Source organism: Aethalodelphis obliquidens, unplaced genomic scaffold (genome assembly GCF_003676395.1).
Source record: "Aethalodelphis obliquidens isolate GAN/ISIS:26980383/991018 unplaced genomic scaffold, ASM367639v1 scaffold41, whole genome shotgun sequence".
Taxonomy (NCBI): Eukaryota; Metazoa; Chordata; class Mammalia; order Artiodactyla; family Delphinidae; genus Aethalodelphis; species Aethalodelphis obliquidens.
Genome location: NW_020837985.1, coordinates 8615043 through 8641035, shown reverse-complemented (window position 1 = coordinate 8641035; position 25993 = coordinate 8615043). Strand labels below are relative to the sequence as shown.

The 25993-nt window shown below is 40.9% G+C and overlaps 1 protein-coding gene across 8 annotated transcripts in view; it reads right to left on the bottom strand.

Moving 5' to 3' along the window:
- The window catches only part of EFR3A (EFR3 homolog A), a 180270-nt gene extending 160945 nt beyond the window's left edge, over window positions 1–19325 (bottom strand). For 7 of the 8 annotated variants that reach the window (XR_003438377.1, XR_003438378.1, XR_003438379.1 and 4 more), the window contains exon 1: window positions 19126–19324. Coding sequence is in view for 3 of the 8 variants with exons in the window: in XM_027132484.1 (XP_026988285.1) it covers window positions 19126–19135 (10 nt within the window). In the remaining 5 variants the exon portion in view is untranslated. Of the gene's footprint in view, window positions 1–19125 lie in introns of all 8 variants that reach the window. The other variant, XM_027132483.1, reaches the window with a different exon arrangement.
- Between the last annotated feature and the right edge of the window lie 6668 nt (window positions 19326–25993).

Genomic DNA, 25993 nt, shown 5'->3' with positions numbered 1-25993 from the left:
GGGATCAATCCAAGAAGATATAACAATTATAAATATATATGCACCCAGCATAGGAGCACCTCAATACATAAGGCAATTGCTAACAGCTCTAAAAGAGGAAACCAACAGTAACACAATAATAGTGGGGGACTTTAACACCTCACCTACACCAATGGAGAGATCATCCAAACAGAAAATTAACAAGGAAACACAAGCTTTAAATGACACAATAGACCATATAGATTTAAGTGATATTCATAGGACATTCCATCCAAAAACAGCAGATTACACTTTCTTCCCAAGTGCACATGGAACACTCTCCAGGATAGATCACATCTTGGGTCACAAATCAAGCCTCAGTAAATTTAAGGAAACTGAAATCATATCAAGCATCTTTTCTGACCACAACGCTATGAGATTAGAAATCAATTACAAGGAAAAAAAGTAAAAAACACAAACACATGGAGGCTAAACAATACGTTACTAAAGAACCAAGAGATCACTGAAGAAATCAAAGAGGAAATCAAAAAATACCTAGAGACAAATGACAATGAAAACACAAAAATCCAAAACCTATGGGATGCATAAAAAGCAGTTCTAAGAGAGAAGTTTATAGCAATACAAGCCTTCCTCAAGAAACAAGAAAAATCTCAAATAAACAATCTAACGTTCTACCTAGAGGAACAAGAGAAAGAACAAACAGAACCCAAACTTATCAGAAAGAAAGAAATCATAAAGATCAGAGCAGAAGTAAATGACATAAAAACAAAGAAAACAATAGCAAAGATCAATAAAACTAAAAGCTGGTCCTTTGAGAAGATAAACAAAATTGATAAACCATTAGCCAGACTCATCAAGAAAAAGAGGGAGAGGGCTCAAATCAATAAAATTAGAAATGAAGGAGAAGTTACCACAGAGATGGCAGAAATACAAAGCATCCTAAGAGACTACTACAAGCAACTCTATGCCAATAAAATGGACAACCTGGAAGAAATGGACAAATTCTTAGAAAGGTATAACCTTCCAAGACTGAACCAGGAAGAAACAGAAGATATGACCAGACCAATCACCATTAATGAAATTGAAACTTTCATTAAACTGATTAAAAATCTTCCAACAAACAAAAGTCCAGGATCAAATGGCCTCACAGGTGAATTCTATCAAACATATAGAGAAGAGCTAACACCCATCCTTCTCAAACTCTTCCAAAAAATTGCAGAGGAAGGAAAACTCCCAAACTCATTCTATGGGGCCACCATCACCCTGATACCAAAACCAGACAAAGATACTACAAAAAAAGAAAATTACAGACCAATATCACTGGTGAATATAGATGCAAAATCCTCAACAAAATACGAGCAAACACAATCCAACAACACATTAAAAGGATCATACACCATGATCAAGTGGGATTTATCCCAGAGATGCAAGGATTCTTCAGTATACGCAAATCAATCAATGTGATACACCATACTAACAAATTGAAGAATAAAAACCATATGATGATCTCAATAGATGCAGAAAAATCTTTTGACAAAATTCAACACCCATTTATGATAAAAGCTCTCCCAAAAGTGGGCATAGAGGGAACCTACTTCAACATAATACAGGCCATATACGACAAACCCACAGCAAACATCATTCTCAATGGTGAAAAACTGAAAGCATTTCCTCTAAGATCAGGAACAAGACAAGGATATCCACTCTCACCATTATTATTCAACATAGTTTTGGAAGTCCTAGCCATGGCAATCAGAGAAGAAAAAGAAATACAAATTGGAAAAGAAGAAGTAAAACTGTCACTGTTTGCAGATGACATGATACTATACATAGAGAATCCTAAAGATGCTACCAGAAAACTACTAGAGCTAATCAACAAATTTGGAAAAGCTGCAGGCTACAAAATTAATGCACAGAAATCTCTTGCATTCCTATACACTAATGATGAAAAATCTGAAAGAGAAATTAAGGAAACACTCCCATTTACCATTGCAACAAAAAGAATAAAACACCTAGGAATAAGCCTACCTAGGGAGACAAAAGACCTGTATGCAGAAAACTATAAGACACTGATGAAAGAAATTAAAGATGATACCAACAGTTGGAGAGATATACCATGTTCTTGGATTAGAAGAATCAATATTGTGAAAATGACTATACTACCCAAAGCAATCTACAGATTCAGTGCAATCCCTATCAAATTACCAGTGGCATTTTTTACAGAACTAGAACAAAAAAATCTTAAAATTTGTATGGAGACACAAAAGACCCTGAATAGCCAAAGCAGTCTTAAGAGAAAAAACGGAGCTGGAGGAATCAGACTCCCTGACTTCAGACTATATTACAAAGCTACAGTAATCAAGACAATATGGCACTGGCACAAAAACAGAAATATAGATCAATGGAACAGGATAGTAAACCAAGAGTTAAACCCATGCACATATGGTCACCTTATCTTTGATAAAGGAGGCAAGAGTTTACAAAGGAGAAAAGACAGCCTCTTTAATAAGTGGTGCTGGGAAAACTGGGCAGCTACATGTAAAAGAATGAAGTTGGAACACTCCCTAACACCATACACAAAAATAAACTCAAAATGAATCAAAGACCTAACTGTAACACCGGACACTATAAAACTTAGAGGAAAACATAAGAACACTCTTCGACATAAATCACAGCAAGATTTTTTTTGACCCACCTCCTAGAGTAATGGAAATAAAAACAAAAATAAACAAATGGAACCTAATGAAACTTAAAAGCTTTTGCACAGCCAAGGAAACTATAAAGAAGACGAAAAGACAACAGTCAGAATGGGAGAAAATATTTGCAAACGAATCAATGGACAAAGGATTAATCTTCAAAATATGTAAACAGCTCATGCAGCTCAATATCAAACAAACAAACAACCCAATCCAAAAATGGGCAGAAGACCAAAACAGACATTTCTCCAAAGAAGACATACAGATGGCCAAGAGACCCATGAAAAGATGCTCAACATCACTAATTATCAGAGAAAAGAAAATCAAAATTACAACGAGGTATCACTTCACACTGGTTAGAATGGGCATCGCCAGAAAATCTACAAACAACAAATTCTGGAGAGGGTGTGGAGAAAAGGGAACCCTCTTGCAATGCTGGTGGGAATGTAAATTGATACAGCCACTATGGAGAACAGTACAGAGGTTCTTTAAAAACTAAAAATAGAATTACCATATGACCCAGCAATCCCACTACTGGGCATATACCCAGAGAAAAGCATAATTCAAAAAGACACATGCACCCCAATGTTCACTGCAGCACTATTTACAATAGCCAGGTCATGGAAGTAATCTAAATGCCCATCAACAGACGAACGGATAAAGAAGATGTAGTACGTATACAGAATGGAATATTACTCAGCCATAAAAAGGAACAAAATTGGGTCATTTGTAGAGACTTGGATGCATCTAGAGACTATCATACAGACTGAAGTAAGTCAGAAAGAGAAAAACAAATATTGTATATTAACGCATATATATGGAACCTAGACAAATGGTACAGATGAACTGGTTTGCAGGGCAGAAATTGAGACACAGAAATAGAGAAAGAAACGTATGGACACCAAGGGGGGAAAGTGGCGGGGTGGATGGGGGTGGTGGTGTGATGAATTGGGTGATTGGGACTGACATGTATACACTGATGTGTATAAAATGGATGACTAATAAGAAGAAAATAATAATAAATAAATAAAGTTCAAACCTTGACTCACAATAAAAGCTTTCTATTTCTCCTCAGAAGCTGTCTGACTGTGACATTTCCAATTTGTGAAAGTTAAAAAAAAAAAAAAAAGAAAACAAAACTGACATTTTCCAAATGCCTCTGAAAAGGCTGTGAGGTTTTTTTAAGGCAAAGTTAACACAGAAAGAATATGACTACAAGATATTTTATTGTATGTCAGAAATATATTGAGAATATAATGGAATATAATGGAAAAGGTTATTAAAATAGTATCCACGATTAGACAAATTATAAGATAGTTCATTCAGAGCATACCTACAAAAACCCAAATCACTTATTTTACAAAATATATATGATGAATTTAATAGTTCATTTTAGCTACACACACACACATTTATTTAAAGATTTAAAAAGTGAAGTCAGTTACACTTTACCAAAATAAAGATCTCCCCAATTTATTTATACTTCATTGTTAGGCTGTTTTGGAGATGAACCTGGGCACAGTCTCTACCTTTTCAGTCTTACTTCCCAGATAAAAACTGTGAATATTCACAGCTCTTAAATCAAGCTCCAAACCTATTCATCCCCATGCACCTGCTCACACCATTCTATCCATATAGAATACCTTGTCTTCATAAAAAGTACTAGAGATAAGATGCATTCAGCAGTAAGATAACACACGTTCCAGTTACAAAAGGCTCCTGGAATTGCAATCTATTGTAAATTATAAAATAGTAGGTTCAACAATTTCAAACATAACTCATAACACTGAGTTGGTAAAGAAAGTACGAGACAAAAGGCACTTTAAAAAGAATTTGCAACAAACTACTGAAACAGGACAAAGAGCTGAAAGTGAAGCATAATTCTTTACCTGGAAAACCAAGGTAATGGGTTAACCATCAAGACAGTGGGAGGGTTCTGAATTGTGAGGCTCAAGAACATTAATCTGTGATAACAAAGTTGTCCATTCACTAGTCAAGAATAGTTGGAAGATTAGAGAAGTTAAAAGAAGCTAACTTTTTAAAGCAATGGACAAACATTGCAGGTTGAACTGTGTTCCCACAAAAAAGATATGTTGAAGTCCTAACCCCAGTACCTGTGAATGTGACCTTATTTGGAAACAGAGATTTTGCACATGGAATCAAATTAAAAGGAGGTCATCCTGGATTAGGGTCGGCCCTTAATCCAAAGACTGGTACCCTCATAAAGAGAAAGATAAGACAAGTGGATAAGAGAAAGAGGAGACACACAGGGAAGAAGGCCACATTGAAGACAGGAAGAGATTAGATTCATGCTGCCACAAACCAAGGAACTCTAAGGCTTGCCAGCAGCCACCAGAGCTAGAAGAGGCAAGGAAGGATCCTTCCCTAGAAACTTATGGGAGAGCATGGCCCTGCCCACACCTTATTTCAGACTTCTAGGTTCCGGAACTGTGAGAATATTCTGTTGTCTTAAGCCACTTGGCTTATGGTACCTTGTATATGGCAGCTTTGAAAAACTAACACAAGTAAGATTTCATATAACATGTAGACCAGTAAATTCTGTATTTGCTAGATATTAAGATATGTACCATTCCTGAAATCAACCCAAATGCCAAAATGACTTTAAGTCAGCCTTCAGAGAATTTAGTGGCATACCAAATAACTGAGCCATGAAAAGAAAGAACTTTTGTTCAACTCTACCAATTTTCTTCTAGCGCTAGATATACTTCACCCTAAGTTTAAATAAATGAATATTTGGTTTTAGCAAAATAAAAAGTTACTATGCCATCAGTTTACATCAAAGTTTAATAAATAAGCATGGTTTAGAAAATGGAAATATTGTTAAGTAAAAAATCTGTTTCACTTTCATGTCTCACATAGCTATTACGGGTTGAACTGTATCCCCCTCCAAATTCATATGCTTAAGTCCTAACTCTCAGGGCGTCAGAATGTGACCTTATTTAGAGATAAGGTTTTGCAGAGGTAATTAAGTGAGGATGAAGTCATTAGAGTGGGCCCTAATCCAATATATCTGGTATCCTTATAAAAGGGGAAAATTAAGAGACAGACATGCATACAGGGAGAACTCCAGGTGAACATGAAATTGGCCATCTACAAGCCAGAGCAAAAGGCCTGGAACACACCCTTCCCTCACGGCCCTCAGAAGGAACCAACTCGGCCAACACCTTGATTTCAGACTTCTGACCTCCAAAACTGTGAGCCAATAAATTCGATGCTCAAGCCACTCAGTTTGCGGTATTTTATTACAGCAGTCCTAGTAAACTAATACAACAGCAAATACTAAATGCAAGTTCCCCACGGCACAAATTCTGGTTTCATGGATATAATGCAAAATATAGTAGAAAACCAGAAGACCTACCCCAGGAATACCCTGTGCTTATCTATTCCTTATCTGCCAGTATGATTCTTTCAGAATGCATTCAACCAATATTTGAGCATCTACTATATTCCAGATTTTATCTTCCTTAATGCTCATAACTGTATGAGGTAGGTATCAACATCTATAGGTTACAAATAGGAAATCAGAAAGATAAAAGTAATCTGTCCAAGGTCACACAACTAGAAGTGGTGGATCCACTTAAGAGCCTGTGCTCTTAACAGTTTCTATACTGTACTGCCTTCCTGAGATGGCTTTTTTTTTTTTGAATAAGCTGAACTGTTTAATATGGAGAGTAGAGCAACACAGTCAAAATATTTCACAGCTGCCCAAAGATTATACTCTTGTTACCAAGCTCTCCAACAAGTCAGATGGTAGAGAATGGAGAAGTGACACCCTGCCTGAGAACCTGTCATATTACAAAAGTTCCCACTTCTAGAAAGTGTCTTCTTTTCCTATTGTAGGTTACTCTGAGCTCTAAAATATCCCTAAGAATACAAGAACATCATGAAAGGAAAAATGAGAAGCTTTTGTTAGGCTATTAGATTGCCCCCACAAAAAGTTACTGGTGAATTCTCAGCACACCTGACAACAAACAAGAGCTGTATGGAGCTCAGCCACTGAAAAAAGGGGGAGAGAACCTCATTACTTTACAAAATCACAGCCAAATGACAACCGCTGTTTAGGATGTCTTAAAGCTTCCCTATCCACTGTGCACTGTGAGTTTCAATGTGTAACAACGAAAGACTCCCAAAACTAACAAGGAAAATAATAGAAGCATTTATATGTGAACTTTCACAAAACTCTAGCAGCAAATCCATACTTAAAGCAAGTTTCAGTTTTGAAGCTACAACCCATTTTTACTTTGCAGAAATAAGGTGGGAATCCTTTGCTTTATTATAATCTGGGCATGCAGAGGAAAAAGTCCAGTTAATTCTCCCCTCTACAAATTAAAACACTCGTTTTGGGATTATGGTGATCTGGTACTGGATGATTTCAGATTTTTAAATTTAAAAATATACTGTGTAGGTTTTAAAATCCAGAGGAAAAAATATCTGATTTATAATAAAGAGGTTAAAAAGAACTAGAATTTCAGAATCTTGCCACTCAGTATCTTTAATTTTAGCACGCCTCCTAACACCGTGCAATTTATCGAATTCTGAGTCCTGCTGAATCAAAATCTGGGGGAAACGAAAGGTTGGGCATCTAGGATTTCACATTTATAATCACTGCTCAGGTAATTTGTACAGTTTTTATTTTACATAAAAATCACATCTTTCCATATACTTAACACAGGTATGCAAATTATATATCTCAATACAGCTCTTTTTAAAAATCAATTATTTCCATCAGTATACTTACTGTGACCTTAGTAAGTATTTGTACTACTGAGGTCACAGTTTAAAACCCTACTGCTACCCTACTGTCCACAAGGAAAACCTGGATATTGAAAAAAGATAAAGGTGGGGTTTTCTGCAGAGTTCTAGCTAAGTTCTTTTAAAAAAAAACAAAAACAAAAAAACATCAACACATCCAAATCCAATTTGTGCTTAAACGAGCTAAGGCACTGTAGTGAGGAAAATAAACCCTTAAATCAGAAGATACTAATTTGTCACCATTACAAACATAAAGAATCCACCATAGACAATGACTAGGATCTTTCTCAGTGAACCAGATGTTTGAGTTATTTTTAATTAAAAATTCTCTGAATATTTCAAAAGTAGGATATGAGTTATTTCAGGCAAAATTCAAAACAGCATTAAAATTCCCTGACTTAAATTTTAACAAATTCTTATTTCCTTATTAGTCACAGAACAACAAAAGGGTTAAATCTGGGGTGTTTGTAACTTCCGAAATTACTTTCAGAACAAATACATTCAATATACCAACGGCATTGATTCTTCTTACAGATTTCACAACACCCACGTCTATGCCATATGTTGAAGATTTTCATTTGAATTGAGATGATTAAACTTCCTGATTAAACAGTAAAGGGAAAGATAGGGAACACTCTCACTATGTATCTAAACAGAATATATATTTAATTTCTCTATCCAAAGTTTGAAGATAGGAAAATATAACACAGGACTTTCTGAGTGGGTCTAGCTAAGTACAAAGTTTAATTTAAAAAACATTAAGCTACTAATTTAAACCTTCAAGGTTCAGTGCTTGACATAGTCTCCCCAAAACTTCCAGCTAAAGCATAAAGACTCTAAACATTTTGTATTCACTTGGGTAACACAATGTTAAAAGCCTAAGACTTCTTTAAATTAGGTATTCTTTTAATTTATTATACACATTATGGTCACAGCATGCACAACTGACTTTTATGTTAATCAAAACTCTTAAGAAGGCAATCTAATCTTCTCTAATATCTTTTTTAATGAATCATAAGCCAAAATCTGATGCTGAAGATTTTGAAATTTGAAGATTTCAATGTATTACTATATCTTCCTCAAGTTCAAAGGTAAGACTTATAACAACGAATGCATGGGAGAAATAAAGAACAGGGCAACTTTCTGTGGCATTTATACACAAAGGGAGAACCTGGAAATCTATACACACTTGTAGTATTCATGTTATTACTACAACTACAAAAAGAAACTATTCACTCTTGAAAATTAAAACGGAACAAGAGAAAATCATCTCACTTTTGTGTAAATACTCAGATTCTTTAGAAAGGTTGAACACAGTGAAATTTTAGATTTAAAAAATTAAGAATGGTGGAATCAACGGCCATTCCAGCAAAAGCTCTGCAGCCAGACCACACTTAACTGTTACTCACCCCTCCCTAATGTTCTTGAAACCACTGGATAGAAAGCTTTTAAAATTTTTCAGCCCTTAACCGGCATGTTGTTGTACCCTATCAGGGCAGGCAGCAAAAAGAGCAGCAATATTTCTTTGCTGCTGAAAAGAGAATAGAGGCCGTCTACTCCATGTCACTGAGTAAACACGCAGAAAGCAATGGATAGGGAAGGGAAAAAAGAGGAGTATCAGCTGTGTGGGGGGAGAATGTGGTGCTCAACACTCAGAGGGCTAACTGATGCTCTCAGGTGACAGCTCCAGTCTCTAAATGCCCCCTCAGGTCTTTGTTTGAAGTAAAGCAGTTCCTCAGCAAGTTTACATAAGCCCTGTATCTGCCACGAGCATTCAGTTCTTCCACAAATACACGTAACAGTGAGACTCAAAGAAGACAGCACGGGATGATAAGTTACTAATAGTTTAGTTCTATATGAAAGTTGTAGATTACATGTGTGGAGCTTCCCTAATTTCTACCCGCACATTGCACAATTTAGCTTGTCTACCCCGGAATTACAGAAGAGTTTACATCCTCTCAACCAAGTATAATTTGACAATCTCTCCCCTCAGCTAGGAAGCTGTGACAAGTTAATGACATAAGTACAGGACAGTACATACCACAATTAAGACATACAATCATCTTTAAGGTTTTAAAGTAAGATTTTTTTCCCTAACACTTCATAAACTATCATTGTCAAAAGCCTCACATCAAACAGTAAGAGACTGTCCAGCTTCTTTTCCTTGCTACATTGAAACGCTTCCAGCGCTTCTATAAATAAATGGACTGTCGTGAGTCTTACCTAGTTCTTGTCGTGCAAGCATTTGTTTTAACAATGTTCCACCTGCTCCCTCTGCCGATTCCATTCTTAAATGAACACGTTCCTCGAGGATCTGCCTCAGCATCTTTCCTCTCTTTACAACCTATCCTTTAGTAATTTCATCCACTGTTATTCCTACAAATGTACCCTGAAAGTCCTGTAAGGCACCACACACTTAACATACCCTACAACGGATGCACCTGCCATCTCAAGTCTCCCAAACAGCTCATTCTCCAGAAAGTCCCTGTATCATACCAGAGCAGTTCACCCAAATGATCAAGCCTGAAATCTGGGAGTGAATCCTGACTCCTTCTCCCTCAACGCCTCGTCCAATTAATCCTATGAATTGTACTTTCTCAACAATATTCAGATTTGTACACTGCAATCTATCCCACTACTATCATCCAAGTCCCAAAGCCCACCACTCAGACTACTGTATTCTAATAACCTCTAACTGCTCTCCCTCCAACCTCTCTCATGTGTTTCCATAGCAACCTGTGTTTCTCCTTTAGTAATCTGAGTCACTCTACAAATATACACCGAATGTGTACCATGAGCCACCTACTGTATCAAAAACTATATATACGTTGGCAAAGAAAACAGACATTAGGTGCTTGTAATTAGTCTGCTGAGGAAGATAAGTGTCTGGTCAGCACTTGTCTTCCTCCCCAGATTAAGCTTCATGAGAGCAGAGAAGATGGCCGGGGTGATGCCCACGTGTCTAGTATGAGGTACTGCTGTGGCCTCAGTGCCTGTAATAGCTGGCACATACTAGGCGTTGATAAGTATGTGTTGCTTAAAAGACAGAATTACCAAATATATATATGGCCTTAAAGTCGTCACGCTCTCCAGCACCAATGACTTACTCCCGCCAGCTGTTGGTTACTGCCACCTGCGTGACTCAACTTAACTTCCCCAACCCGCACTCTCACCTCTGGTAACTACTCAGGCGGAGGACGCCATCTTCCACTCACCTTTTCCTTGCAGTCTCTCTGTGAACCCCACAGCACTGTCTCAGGGGGCCTGCATTTCCTTCTTTGTGTGATAGCCATCTACACAAGGTTCTATAGACTGGATAAACTTTTTAAAGCTAGGCACTGCTTTATTCATCTCCATATTCCCCACCTATCACTGCCTTGCACATGCAGGCACTAAAATAATCTGCTGAGTGAATCAATCCCTAAGAGAAATCCAGCAGGAAGAAAGACTGAAAGAGAATGCTTGTGACTCCAAGAGTATACAGACGGCGCCTATGACCGGAACGACTCCAAGGAGAGACGAGACAGCTCCATTCCTAGAGGTCATTAGAGCAAAAGCGGGTGAGGCACCATCAGCTAAATGGCTTTGGTTTTGCCTCTAGGTTCCTAAGCTTTTGATTCTAAAATATCTTGCATTCTTGTCAGAAGGCACATTCTAATGTCTAAGACCATAAATTTCAAACTTTTTAAAAAGGAGCCAATGTTATTTACCTCCTGAAATTGGATGCAGAATCTTACCGTAAGACAGATTAAAAACAGAGCTGGCCCGGCTGAAGCCGGGTCAGGTCGAGAGGCCTACCTGCTCAGTCTCTTCAGCACCCTCTCCACACAGCAGTCCCTATTATATTTCCATGGAAGACATCCTGAAAACTTAGGTCTAGCAGCTCAAACTTCCCTTGTGCCACCCTCCAATACGGATCAAGAACAACACGTAATGCTCAGGAACTCCCAATGAGAATCCTGTGCCAGGGGGTGGAGCTTTAGTAAAGGTCATACAAATAGAACTGACCTGGGGCAGTTTCTTTCCTCAATCTCCTGGACCTGAGCTGTTCCATTTCGTAAAGATGGCACAGTAAGACAAACCTGGGGCAGCTTCCCAAAGGTGCTCCCATCCTTGGAAGACCAAGTGATGAAGCAGGATGGAACCAAGGGAAAAGGTAGCATGGAGCAGACAAATTATTTAAGTCTGTTTCTGATCTGGGCTGTGAACTGAAAAAGAAACTGGACCCCTGAAGTTCACATCGTCCAGCCAGCTAAGAGAATGGGAAAACCCCACAGGAACTTAGACCCAAAATTCTAGCTATTACACATCTGCCTGGACTACCCTCCTCTGTAGATGCCCTTCTGGAACCAGCTGCAGCAAAGGGTAACAATCCAAGAAGCAATTCTAATTCTGATTCTAATCACATGTTCATAAAGCATTTCTACCTCTAAAGCACAATTACATAAATTCTACTGTATCTACATTTCCCTGAGAAGTATTATCATTTTCCATTTAACGGATCAAATAGTTAATAAAAATACTTATAAGTAAGTTCAAAAAACAATTTATGTCAGATGTCATAAACGGACCACTCCTTTCAACTTCCACGCCAGTCCTTTAGCCTGGCCAGTACCTTTTGCCATTTACGAGGCCCCAGGAATTGACCACAGCAAACTTGAACATCTTATATTTCATTTTCCCTACCCAGCGGGAGTGAGATCCATTTAAAGTTAAGTGCAACCACAGCCCACAGAACTTTGTAGCAATTTGCCAAGATAGCTGTTCAAAAAGCCGATTAAATAGCAGGGGTGTGAAGAACACTTAGAATTATCCAGAAACGTACTGGATACAGTACAGCAGAAATACCCTGGAGGTCTGGTAATGAACTCACCAACTAAGAATAAAACCAAACATAATGGCATTGAGGGGAATGAAAGTCCTCTTCAAGACTGCAGAGCAAAAGGTTTAATGCCCATTTTTTAGAATATGGCAAACTTGATGCAGAGGTACAATGACAAAAACCTGAGTAGTGATTCCTTCTCTAATGAAAATTAGAATCATGCTATCTAATAATACCTAAAGTTAGCAAGCAGTAAATAAAAATGCAGAAGGGAGGATATGACAGCCTATACAGAAAGAGGAAAATGAATAGTAGCTCCTGCTTGACTTCGAGCATATGCGAAAGCAGGCTCATTTCAAGAGTGGAATAAACCTGGCAAATACAAATGATGAAAGAATTTTGACAGGTTTGACATATTAATCATAGGAGGAATTGCCAACATTCACTTTGTGATCATACTTCCCTAGAATTGTGTTCATTCTACAATACACAATCATTCAGGGAAAAAAAACAAAACAAAACAAGCCTACAAACTCCCAATAAACCAAACCCAAAGTGATTCATCTCAACCTTTCAGGTTTTCACAACTGAAACCACCACTTAATAAATCAGAAATCATTTCTTCCTCCTTTCAGAATAAAACACCAATGATAAGCATTTGCTATCACCTGACAGCAATAGCAATCAGAGAGTAAAGGCACTGTGCTCCTAAGCCATATATATACATACACATACAATCAACACTATCTGATCAGTTACCCAAAATTCTTTTCTATGGGCTAAAGGAAGAACCAGTTCAGGGCAATATTTTGTTTCATTTAGGTTGTGGAAAGAATTATGAAAATGTTGAAAAAATTATGGTAAAGTTGTAAAAAACAAAAAACTTAAGCAATTCTTTCTGATTGTGGATTATACGCTAACTGTAGAAACTCTGGAAGACACAAATTATAGAAAAGAAAATAAAAACAGTTCATAATCCCAGTGCTTTCATAAGTATTTTAAATGGGTGCATGACATTTTGTTGCAAGGATGTTCTATATTCAAATATTCAAATATTCTATGTTTGCACCACTTCCCCATTATTGAATATTAAAGTTTCTGGGTTTTTACTATTTTATAAATATTATGGTGACAGACACCTCAGGGCAGACATCCTAGTGCAGTTTATGTTTTTAATCATTTCTTAAGAATTCCCCAAAGTGAAATTGCTGGGTCAATGAGTAAAAGCATTATCAGAGCACTTGATAAAATATTGCCAAATTACCTTCCAAGAGTTGTACCAATTTAAACTTCTGCCTTTTCTACTGCACCTCACCACCACCTTTGCCTATTACTGTTAAAAAGTCTTCAGTAATGCAGTAAACCAAAAATGATTTCAGCTTTTAATTAGCATTTCTTTAGTAGTAAAATTGAACCATCTCCCCCCAAATCTTTATCAACCATTTGCACTTAGACTTTGACAAGCATAGGTGTGTGCTTTAACCACAGAGGGTTGGTGGTATTTTGCTTTCCGATTTGTATAAATACTGCAAATACTGATCTTTTATTTGATGTTAACTTTGAATCCTTCTTCAAATCTTTAGCCACAGATTTTTATAATACTTCTATACCATACCTTTCCATCCCCCATAAAGGTAGTATGAAGTATGCAGTTGTGAATACCCACCCAGTATTCAGATGACCTGGGGTCATTCCATACCTAAGTTGAACTATATAATAGGTAAGATGTGGCTTTCTCCTAAGAACTAGTGCTTTCACTCGACTCGGGGGTGGAGGTGGGGGGGAAAGGGCCTCTGTTTCCCAAAACACAGTTTCCTTTCCTTTTAGAGAGGTACGTGTGGGTGGGGGAGGGGACAATACTGAAAATCGCATCCTAGGAAACCAGAGAAAGATGGCGGCAGCTGTTTTTCTTTGAAGTTGCCCACCCCAAATTACCCGAAGTGGGAGTCCAGGCAGATGGAGTTTCCCGAGAAAGCGGGGCTTCCTCCACCCACCTGCCCCTCTACTCAGGTGGTAATAGCTTTAGGAGGTGCTTAGAACTGTACCAAACTCCCGAGATGGAAGTGAGGTAATGGGGGGCGGGGGGGACCTTCTCACTCTGGCTCCCCAAAGAAGCTGGACAGGGTCAGGCAAGACCCCACCCTGACCCAACAGATCACTGCTGACGAGGTCAGGCCTGTAGTCTGCTTGGACCTCCAGGTTGAGAAAGTAATCTCTGGGGAGCAGATTGTAGGGACCCTGGATGGGAAAGCAGGCCAGGCTGTGGCCACAGCTTGGTCTATAACATTTAATATTTAGACCAGTGGTTCTCAACCCAGGGACAATCCCCCCCACCATTTCTGGTTGTCACAGCTTTAGGGGACAGGGAGGATTACTACTAGCTTCTAGTGGGCAGAGGCCAGAGAAGCTGCGAAATATCCTACGTAGCACAGGAAAGCCCTAGAGCTCCCGAACAAAAAGTGATCCAGGCCGAGTCACTGAGAGCAAAAACTGAGAAACCCGCATTTAGACTAAGATTTGCGGGCCTCCATTTGGATTCTTGTATCAGATCTTGCAAATATTTCAGGCAGGTCTGCTAAGAATCTAATCATAAACTATAAAACTTTTTATAACACTGTTTTTATGGGGAAAAAAGTTATTTCAGGTTATAGTATCCAAAGAATAACTTCTCTGACTCCAGTTAGAATTCATTCTTTTATTCAACATTTACCAAGTACCTATCATGTGATCAGGCATAGCGCTAAGCAAAAGTGACAGTGTTAAAGGAAACTGATAGGATCTGAGGACTGCAGATTCAATTCCTGCCTGGCTCAGAGCAGTACAGTGTGAAAAAAGAACTGGGACTGTGAAGTCACACCTACCCACTTCCAATCCCAGCTCCACCACTTACTGTCATTAGGCATGCTACTTTACTTCCCTGAACCAATCTCTTCATTTCTATAATTGGTCAAATAGGACCTTCCTCAATGTCGGAGACAACTAAGTAAGATCATTCCTGTAAAGCACGAAGTATATTGCCTCGCACACAATCAATATCCAATAATCAATTTCTATTATTAAGAGCAAATTTTAAGTTTTTAAGTAACCACTAAGTTGGAAACTGCTAATATGCCTACAAAATAGCCACTAACTGGGACTGTGACAGCTGGAACACAATTCTAGTCACGTTAATTGCACAGCATCTTACATCCTTCAAATTCTGGCTCCTTTCTCCTTCTCCAGCCTCATCTCCCATGACCTACATCATCTTTAATGCAGCCCCGTGTCCTCATGAGTGGGGACAGATTGAAAGATGAGATCTGGTAGTAACCAAAACATGTCAGGCCAAAGGTCGCTGTGAGAAAGAAAACTCTTCAGCTATAACCCTGGCAGTGTACATAGGTGCTGGGTGGGAGAGGGAGAAAAGGGGGTGAGGGGCAGGGAGGGAGAGAGAATGAACAAACACAAAAGGTTCACAAGCCAGTAACAGGTCAAGTTTACTTGTCATGTGTTTCTAAATGAAAACACTTGCACCAGCATTCATCCCTCACTTCACAATTCACCTATATTCTGCAACTATTTCATAAGAATGGATTGAAAAATAAGTCAAATATAATCAACCTCATCAACGGAAAAAATCCACACACAGATGGACCACATTACCACAGCCTAACAAATGCGGCCAGATATCAATGCCAACATCTAAATGAGAAAAGAAAGCATTACCCACAAATAATTACTGAAAGTATAGTTTAACAGCAAAGAATGGTTAATAGTTGCAGTTTCCCTTAGCCAATATACAATGTTTTCATATATAATAAAAGGGCATATTTTATTGGACCTGCTTTGAGACAAGTTATCTGTCAGCTAACGAGTCCCTTTCATAGAAGTAGTTTACTAAAAAGTTTACATCTATACCTATATAACCAAGCATCTACCTAGCATACCACTGGAATCCCCGGCAATCTCTGCTCAGATTCCTGTGACAAGACAGAAGCAAAGGCAAACATGTTAAATATTCTTTTAAGTTCACATGTCTGATGTAAGTTTTGGCCACGCTCACTTTTGCCTTAGTGTTACTCCAGGGAAAATTTTTAAAAAAGATAAACTATTATCAACTTAGCTACGGAAAAATAAACAGTATCTATGCTCAGTGTGATTATGGATAGGAACCCTAACCCAAACCCTAATCCCAGGTCTGTGTTCAAGTCCTGCTTCTACTCCACCTGTGACCTTAGCCGAGTTACTGAAACTCACCGAGTCTCAGTCTCCTGATACGCAAAATAAAATAAAACGATTGGATTGAGAAGCTTTAACGTTTCTTCCACTCAAATTCTGATACAGAGTTTGGAAAATCTTCACAATCAAAATGTTTCTTAATGATCCTTTGGGTGTAGGAGGATGAAATGAAGGCCTTTAGAGAAATGATGTGACAAATTACCGGTTTGTAGATTTGAAAAGATCGTTTAGTGAAACAGTCTTGAAATCTGTGCTTAGTGATTATTGCAAACTACTGCCTGAAAATATACAGTGACATGACCACAGAACTGTTCCTGTGTCGCAGCAACTTCCTGTCACACATCCTTCCAGGTAGCTGTTTTCTGAAAAAGAGTCTATGGCTCTCCTAAGTAAGTCCAATGACGTGACTATTAACATTCATGAGATATGCCATCATTCAGCCTTCAGGGGTGTACTATGCTCCACTGGATTTTACTTACCAATTCCAGTTTCAATGACTGAGGGTATCAATATTCCAAATAAGCAACAAAACAGCAAGAGTAGAATAATTCTATGGCTTGGAATAAGGGTCACTCTTTATAGAGTCTGAGAAGACCCTAGTGATCATCTCCAACACTTTCATTTTACAGAAAAGCATTACATTTATTTCACTAAATGCTTAAGGATTAACTGGCTGAGCATGTACATGAGCCTCCTAACTCATCTGACATTAGAAAGAAAAAAAGCTTCGCTTACTGGCGGGGCACGGGGGGTGTTCCTTCCTAAAAAATCCCTAAAGAAAATAATAATGTTCCTGGAAATTACTTATTCTACATGCAGAATTTCTGGGAAGTACTAACATCCATACACGATCACAGCTATTTTGGTGGTTCTGGTCACAAAAGAAGAGAAAAAGGCAATTATGAACACAATTGACTTCACACGTGTACCACCAATCGGTACCACACGTTTAAGCAATCACAGAAACTGTACCATAATAAATATTAACAGCAATGATAGATAACTCAAATATTTCACTTGCCCTCCAGTCAGGTCACGGATACTAACTATGCAAAGTACACCATGGCTCATCCTTGTGTCGTTCTGCATTGTAAATCACACAATTAAGGGGAAAAAAAAGTCCTCTACCCACTCTATGCGCCTATATAACCTTAGAACATAACTAAAAAAACTCTGTTTAATTGCCATTTTACCAATAAAGTCCACTTGAAGCCTTAACTTTCAAGAAAGGTGTTCCTCCCCCACCCCCTTTGCTTTCTAAGAAAGTAAAAGATTAGCACAGTGCTAATTTACTTGTTAACATAAATATAAATTTAGGAACAATAAATTGACAATTAATACTGATGATGATATTCCTCCAGTCTAGAAGAATAAAATTAAAATATAAACTGCTGACATACATACGAGATACAAAAATCCAAGAACATCAAGTTTAGGACACACAGGACTGGGTTAAGGGAACAAAATCCACCTTACCCATACATATATGAGGAGTTATTAGTAATCTTTACATCAAGATTGTTTAAAAATTTGTAACAGCGTTACATAAACCTTTCTAGTATCAGGAAATAATTCCTCTTTATCCACCACTGGACAAAAAATGCATTTGAGGCTGACCTGGAAATCCAATGTCCCATGTGTCTACAAAAATAAGGACAATTAGGAAAAATTATGAATTCTAAGAAATATGAACTAATTGGAAACATACAGACAAGTGTTTCAAGATTCTACAACATGAAACGCTTGCAAGAGCCCTACTTGAAAAGAATCTCGAATCAATCATCACCATGCTTGCTCTACGTCCAAAATCAGGAGCTTCCCTAGTCTGCACATATCCAGATAGGTCACCGGGTTTAAAGTCACATGGTGAGTCTCTGGGTCGTTTTAAAATTTGTCGTTGGTAGTGTTATAGTATCCTGTTTGTCCAAAACGCCTGCACTATCCAGCAATTTTCAAACTTCAGGGTCCCTCAGTAACTGGCAGGACACGCAGATTCCAGGGCCCACGCTCCAGAATCTTATTCAACGCGTCTTATTCAAATTGCCTACACCTGCAATTTCAATCAACTGCCACTGGAATCAGCTGTCAGATCCAGTTGGATCTGAAGCCGGTGGGTCCAACAAGTTCCCCAACGAGCACCTGCTTCAACCCCCGGGACGTGTCACGGAGAAAAGTCAGGGCAGCTGGGACTTCGGGCGCCGCGGGGAAGGGCTCTGGGCCAGGCCGGAGCGTCCCACCAGGAGATGCCTGGTCGTCGAGCAAGTGAGGAGGCAATGGCGATGGGACGGAGCTATTTTCAGCATTTCCATACAGTGCCATTTAGCTCTGCTGGAGAAAGAGCTGGACTTCCAAGTCCCACGGGTCAAGCTTACTAGCAGCTCTGCCACTTACTAGCCGTGCGTCCTTAGCGCTCGGACCTCGGTTTCCCCGTCTCTACAACGGGCTCCCACGCCACCCCACCGTGAAAGCCTAAGACCAAACGAAACTAACTCGGCCGGTCGCCGGCACTTCCTGGCTCTCCCCGGCCAGGCCCGCCTGCCCCACCGCCCCGCCGGACGGCGACACCTGAGTGCGCGCCCAGCGGGCCGCCGCCTCCCAACGCTCCCCGCCCGATCCGACCCTCGGCCGGCCACTCACGGGTAGGCATGGTGACCCCGAGCCGCGCTAGCCGCCGGGCCGAGGCTCAGCGGGGCCTCGCCAGGCGCGCCGACGGCACCATGACGGACGGGCCGGGGAGACCGGGACGAGGCGAAGGGCGAAGGGCGAAGGGCAGAGAGCGCCGACACGAACCCCGCGGCTCACGCAAAGGAAGCTGGCGACAGGAGCTGCAGCCGGCCCAGCTCCGCGCCAGACGACACTTGGGCGTCCGCACGCCCTGACGTCAGCACGTCACCGACGTCTCGGCCCCGCCTCCACAGGAGGCCGCGCTCCGGGCAGGGAGGGGCTGCTTGCTGGGGCTTGGGGAAGTTGGAGAGGACAGGGGCCGCGCATAAGGGCGACTTCGGGCTTCGTTTTATTGTCAAACCCTCCTGATTTGAGTCATATTCATTTTCATGAACGCTTATGCGAGGTGCATTAGCAATATTTGTTTCTTGCAACTGCACCCGTTTATGAGGTTGTGAGGCTACGCGTGACGGCCTTGAGTGTATCGTGTACCTGTAGGCTTTTTCTTTTATAAGCTCTTGAACTTGCATGTGTTCTGTATTCTCTGAAAGCGTGATTTATTTGAGACACACGGAGGTCATCAGGGGCGACGGCTGCGCTTGTTCTGAGAGGACAGCAAATGTAATTTCCTCTTGCTCTGCTGGTGACTCAGAGAGATTTCACACCTCAGGAGTCAGTTTCCTCCAGAGAGGGCGGTTCTATCCACTTGACTGAGTCACTTTTCTTGACTCTCTGAATGTGATTGATAATTGATGTATCTAATGGTCACCTAAGCGAATACTTGGAGCCCAGAGCCTTCAGCAACCCACATATGCTTAGCTAGTCCCTGTGGGCTGTGGACAGCCAGTATGGAGAACTCGAAGGAAGCCACAGAGGTCTCAACCGGTGTTTCTCAAAGTGGCTTAAGATCCTCTTGTGCCTGAATCACCTGGGAACCTGTTAATCAGATTCCTGCCTTCCTAGCTAAACCCCGATGGATCACACTTGAGGGTGATTCAAATACCTATTTAAGTTTGAGATCCTTTGTCCTAGTGCCAACATTCTGGTTAAGAAATGATATTGTGCAGTACTGAAAGGAGAAGAAAAAGAAGGTGAAGATAAGAGGGGGGAGGGCTTGAGGGAAACTATCTTGAGGTGGACTTGTAAGAAAGCAGAATTTGAATTAGCAAAGACCTGGAGAGCTCTTAAAGAGGCTGTGGGAGGGTGGAGGGCAATTTAGAGTGAGTCAGGGAAGTGTGTACAAATGGTATGTTGGAGGCTGTCTCTTGCTTAAGGGTATAAGGGGCAGATTACCAAATACTTGGTTTTCTTTCAATGCATTGTTGCATATTTTTATCATCTATAACATCTTTCCTGGTCCCAGTTTTCTTCCCCAGACTTTCACAACATCTTGATTTGCCTCTACTGTAGCACTTTTCCCACTGAATCTTAAGTAAACTGTCATACGTGCTTGTATTCTACCACTGGGCTGTACACATTTCAGAAAATGACAAAAACCATATTCTGTTCATATTTCTGTATTCCTGCCTGGCACACAGTAGGGGGACTAGAGCATGTTAACTTAATAACTATGTAAATAAAGTACATATTTATTGACTGGATGTAAAAACAAAACAAAACACGTACAATGGAACTAGTTAATGAACAACTTTACGTGCAAGCTTGGAATATGTCCTTTAAGAAACCACTCTAGGTTCTTCATAAGGACAGTAGCGTTGAATTATCAGCAACAGGGTTCTATGGAGCCGACAGCATGACAGACAATCCATGGAGGGAAGACCTCGATTTTGATACAGAAGGGAGTGTTAGGTGCATAGTATTGGTGGCTGTGGAAAAGAAAAGGGCTGAATCTTACTGCAGAAGAAGACTCCCTGGGATTTGCTGGCTGCTGACTTGGGAGCAAAAGCGAGGCATCTGTTAGTTACGTAACACCAAGTTTACGGAATAAGGAAACGGATGCGCTGGAAGAGCAGTAGGCAACTTGGGAAGGAAAGCTGCTTTAGGGAGGAGATGTGAAGAGAGGGTATGAGTTTCTCTTTTATGTATTAGGCTTGAGGTGATGTCCAAGAGAAACATCCGAGAGAATAGATCTGAAGGCAGCTGGGCATACCAGGCTGAAGGCAGGTAGAGGGATCTCAAGAAGAGAGATTTGGGAGCCTTCGGCCCTGGGACAAAAGCTGAAGGCAAGAGTCAGAGAAAGCCTGCTGAGGGAGGGTGTGGGGCCCAAATGACAGAGATAGAGGAGATCCAGAGGGCACAGTGCCCAGGAAGGCAAAGGAGGATACGGATGCCGAATGACAGACATCTCTGCTTACGTTGTTCAAAAAAGATGCAAATCCCAGAGGCCCTGAGATAGTTTGGCCCATAATGGGTTTGGTTTTTTCATTGTTTTTTTTTTTTTTAATCCCCTTGGCCTTTTGGTTTTGTACAGTTGCCAGAAATAAAATCAGCATCCAAAGATCCTGAGGAAGGAAGGAAGGACAAGGTCAGGAATAATAATATCCTGATGATTGGATCACATGTACCACACCTAAGTGTTTTCCTAATTAGTACACGTAGGCTTTTGGTAACACAGTTACCGTACAGACCCCCTTCCGCTGTCAAATCCTCCGGATCAAGTTCCGCCTCTGTATCACCCCTCCCCTCACCCCCAATTTCTAGAGGACTGATTCTGCCACCACCTTCTTAGTACTTAGGCTAAGAGTGTTTGCTTCTCCTGGACCTCGGTTGTTTTTCTTTTTGTTTTTTTTTTTCCGGCACGCAGGCCTCTCACTGTTGTGGCCCCTCCCTTTGCGGAGCACAGGCTCCAGACGCGCAGGCTCAGCGGCCATGGCTCACGGGCCCAGCCTCTCCGCGACATGTGGGATCTTCCCGGACCGGGACACGAACCTGCGTCCCCTGCATCGGCAGGTGGACTCTCAACCACTGCGCCACCAGGGAAGCCCCAGTGCTCCTCTCTTAAAGCCCAATTTGAACTGGGAGGAATTGGGCTTTATCCATCTCCGTGTCCGCACACTTACCAGCTCTCGTTCGTACACACTGTGTAGGGCCAACACCAAGATGAGCCACTAGATAGATCCCTCTTCCAGAAAGGATGCCTGCCTGATAATATCAGTTAAGATGATGTTAGAAAGATCATTGTCAACATCCTATCAGAGTATTTGCTTTTAGCCCAAATTGCCCAAAATAGCTCTGCTTCATGTTTAGTCCAGTATTTGTTCCAATTTCCAAATCAAACACTGAGACGATTCACTTTTAATTAGCACGCATTTTCGTGTTCAAAGGTATATATATATTATTATTTTGGCTGAGTTGCGTCTTCGTTGCTGTGCGCAGGCTTTCTCTAGTTGCGGCAAGCAGGGGCTACTCTTCCTTGCGGTGCACGGGCTTCTCATTGCAGTGGCTTCTTTTGTAGTGGAGCACGGCCTCTAGGTGTGTGGGCTTCAGTAGTTGTGGCACGCGGGCTCAGTAGTTGTGGCTCAGTAGAGTGCAGATTCAGTAGTTGTAGTGCACAGGCTTAGTTGCTCTGCAGCACGTGGGATCTTCCCGGACCAGGGCTCAAACCCATGTCCCCTGCATTGGCAGGCAGATTCTTAACCACTGCACCACCAAGGAAGTACAGTGTTCAAAGGTATTTGCCAGCAAATTTACAGTTTATAGGAAATAACTGTAAGGTTATTTACTTCTCCCAAAAGCTTATTCCCAAAAGGTCATAATGATGCAAATTGATGCTCTCGTTGCTTAGTTTTCTTTCTCACTAAATATTTATATCAGTAATATGCCCTTCTTGTTTCATTTCTTTCCATTCTATTTCTACCATTGCCTAATAGTGACTCAGGGCTTTCTGGTTCTTATGAGGCATCAAAAGTACAGACTTTGGACTTGGAAAACGTGGGTCTGAATACTGCCTTCCCCCTTACCTGGCCTTTTGACATCTTTGACCTCTCTTAATTTTCCTCAATTTCAAAATCAAGAGACATTCCTGTGTTGTAACATTCTATGAGTCCCCTCAAGGCAGTTCTCAAACTTGACTGAACTTTGGAATCATCAGGGGAGCTTTTAAAAATACCCATGCCCGGGGCTTCCCTGGTGGCGCAGTGGTTGAGGGTCCACCTGCCGATGCAGGGGACACGGGTTCGTGCCCCGGTCCAGGAAGATCCACGTGCCACGGAGTGGCTGGGCCCATGGGCCATGGCCGCTGAGCCTGCGCATCCGGAGCCTGTGCTCCGCAACGGGAGAGGCCACAACAGTGAGAGGCCCGCATACCGCAAAAAAAAAAAACAAAAAAAAACCATGCCTGGTTCCCACTCCCCAGATTCTGATGTAGTTTGGTCTGCATTGTGGCCTGGGTGTGGACCTAATTTAAAAGCTCTCCAGATGTTTCTGTGTGTAACCAAAGTGGAGCTCCATTCTCTTAGAAAAGACTTGAAGTATGATGAGACTCTGATCATACATGTCATACCTCTCATCAGGCCATTTCTGTTGCCATTTAAGCTCATGCATTTGAGATCCCTGCACTCTGCATGCCAGAGTAATTTTCTCACTACCGTCCTAGCCAAAGTAGTTGGAAACACACAAGAACAAGGAAAAGAATGAGCCTCTAATCCAGAAGGTCATTCCTAACCCCTCTCTGTGCCAACTAGGACAGCATGCAAGGCACACGCTCCTGATCATCCCACGAGCCAAATGTCACAGTCATCTGTGCTTTATAAAGAGAATTGCAAATGGATCGGGAGCAAGATCCTGAGCTAATAAGGGTAAGAGTTCCTATTAGGTCAGACAAAACAGCTGGAAGCTCTTCCTTAGAAACACTATCATTTTAAACAATTAGAGGAAAGCATTGACTCTCATTGTTATTTACTAAAATGCTAGCTAGCTTCAGCATTTAACACAGGGTGTAGTGGAGCTGCTAAAAGGAGAGAGAGGAAAAAGCTCCTTAAACACAGGGGCATTCATGGCAGTGAGATCCTTTACAAGGCTTTTAATGACAAATGGAATCGCATCTTATGTATTGGGGTATTCCCTCTACATGGAGCATATTAGGTGCTTAATAAACATTTGAGGAAGAGAGGGAGAAAGACAGGAACAGAGAGGGAAGAAGGGGGAGCATAAACATAAAGGACATAAAGACAAGAATAGATAAATCAAAGTACATGATTCTTTTCCCACATAGGTTATTACAGAATATTGAGTAAAGTTCCCTGTGCTATACTGTAGGTCCTTGTTGCTTATCTATTTTATATATAGTTGTGTGTTTAAGTTAATCCCAAACTCCTAATTTGTCCCCCCCTTCCACATTTCCCCTCTGGTAACCATACGTTTGTTTTCAAAATCTGTGAGTCTCTTTCTGTTTTGTAAATAAGTTCATTTCTATCATTTAAAAACTTAGATTCCACATATAAGGCTGTATTAGAAGAGGCTGTTTGTGGTGTATTGGGAAAATGTCCTCAATTTCTTCCCTGGCTGTGTGCACACTCTTGCAGTTGACTTGGGGACTCTCTTTCTCCAGTCCTAATTCTGGACTGGCCTTGCGACTTGCTTTGGCCAATGGGACAGCAACAAACATTGTGCAAGCAGAGACTTAGAAAATGTGATGAAGCCTGGGCTCCACTGGAGGAGAGAGGCCCCAATCATCCCAACCATCCTAGACGAGGCCATCATAAGTCAGCCAGCCACAACGGACCCACCAGCTCCACAAAGATTCAACAGTGAATCTAGCCAAGACCAGCATAAGAACCGCTCAGCTGAGACCAGCCCAAATTGTCAATGCACAGTGGCATGAGCTAAATAACTTGTTGTTATTTTAAGCCACCAAATTTGAGGGTGGTTAGTTATGAACCCCATAATCCCTATTAATAGTTATCACTATATCTATAGCTAACTAATCCCTGTTGTATAAAATTAATCACGGGGGTATAATTTATCAAGATCTCAGTATGTGCCAAGTACTGTACTGAGTACCTTACCTCCATTTTCTGATAAAATGCTCACAGAACCTCTGAGTAGATAAGTATGAGTATCCCATTGATTTAAGAGAGGAAACTGAAGCTTGGAGAGATTAAATAGGTCTCAAAAGTCATATGTAAGTAATGGCCCTGGAATTTGAACATAGGTCTGTGCATCCCCAAACCCAAGCTCTTAACTACAGAAAATACAGAGTCAGCTGAAGAGCAAATCAGAGCCCAGTAGGAGATGCATATTTAGACCCTGTGGAGTTAGAGACAGTGAAGGTCTCTTCCAGTTTGTTTTGCAGAAAAAATTGTCAAGCCCTCCAGGGGAAGAATCGTGTTTTCCATCTGTTTCAATGATCTTAAAGGAAGCCAAGGGGTTTTGTACTGATTCTCTTTTTGTAGGATGGAAGCTGAATGACAGTCACCATGTAGTCTCCTCTCACTTCAGAAGAAGATAGAAGTAAGAAATTGTGATGATTGGCTATTGTTTTCAAATAAGTTCTACGTATGTCAGTGTCCATCTTTCTCAGAAAAATGTTTTTTAAAATATTTCATCCAGGGCTTCCCTGGTGGCGCAGTGGTTGAGAGTCCGCCTGCCGATGCAGGGAACACGGGTTCGTGCCCCAGTCCCGGAAGATCCCACGTGCCGCGGAGCGGCTGGGCCCGTGAGCCATGGCCACTGAGCCTGCGCGTGCGGAGCCTGTTGCTCCGCAACGGGAGAGGCCACAACAGTGAGAGGCCCGCGTACCGCAAACAAACAAACAAAAATATTGCATCCAATGGGACATGCAATGCTTACAGAGTTCCTATGAGAAATCTTCAACTATAAATTGTGCCATCATGGTCTTTAATATAGCTAGAGAGGAAGGGAGGGAGAGCGAGGGGGAGGG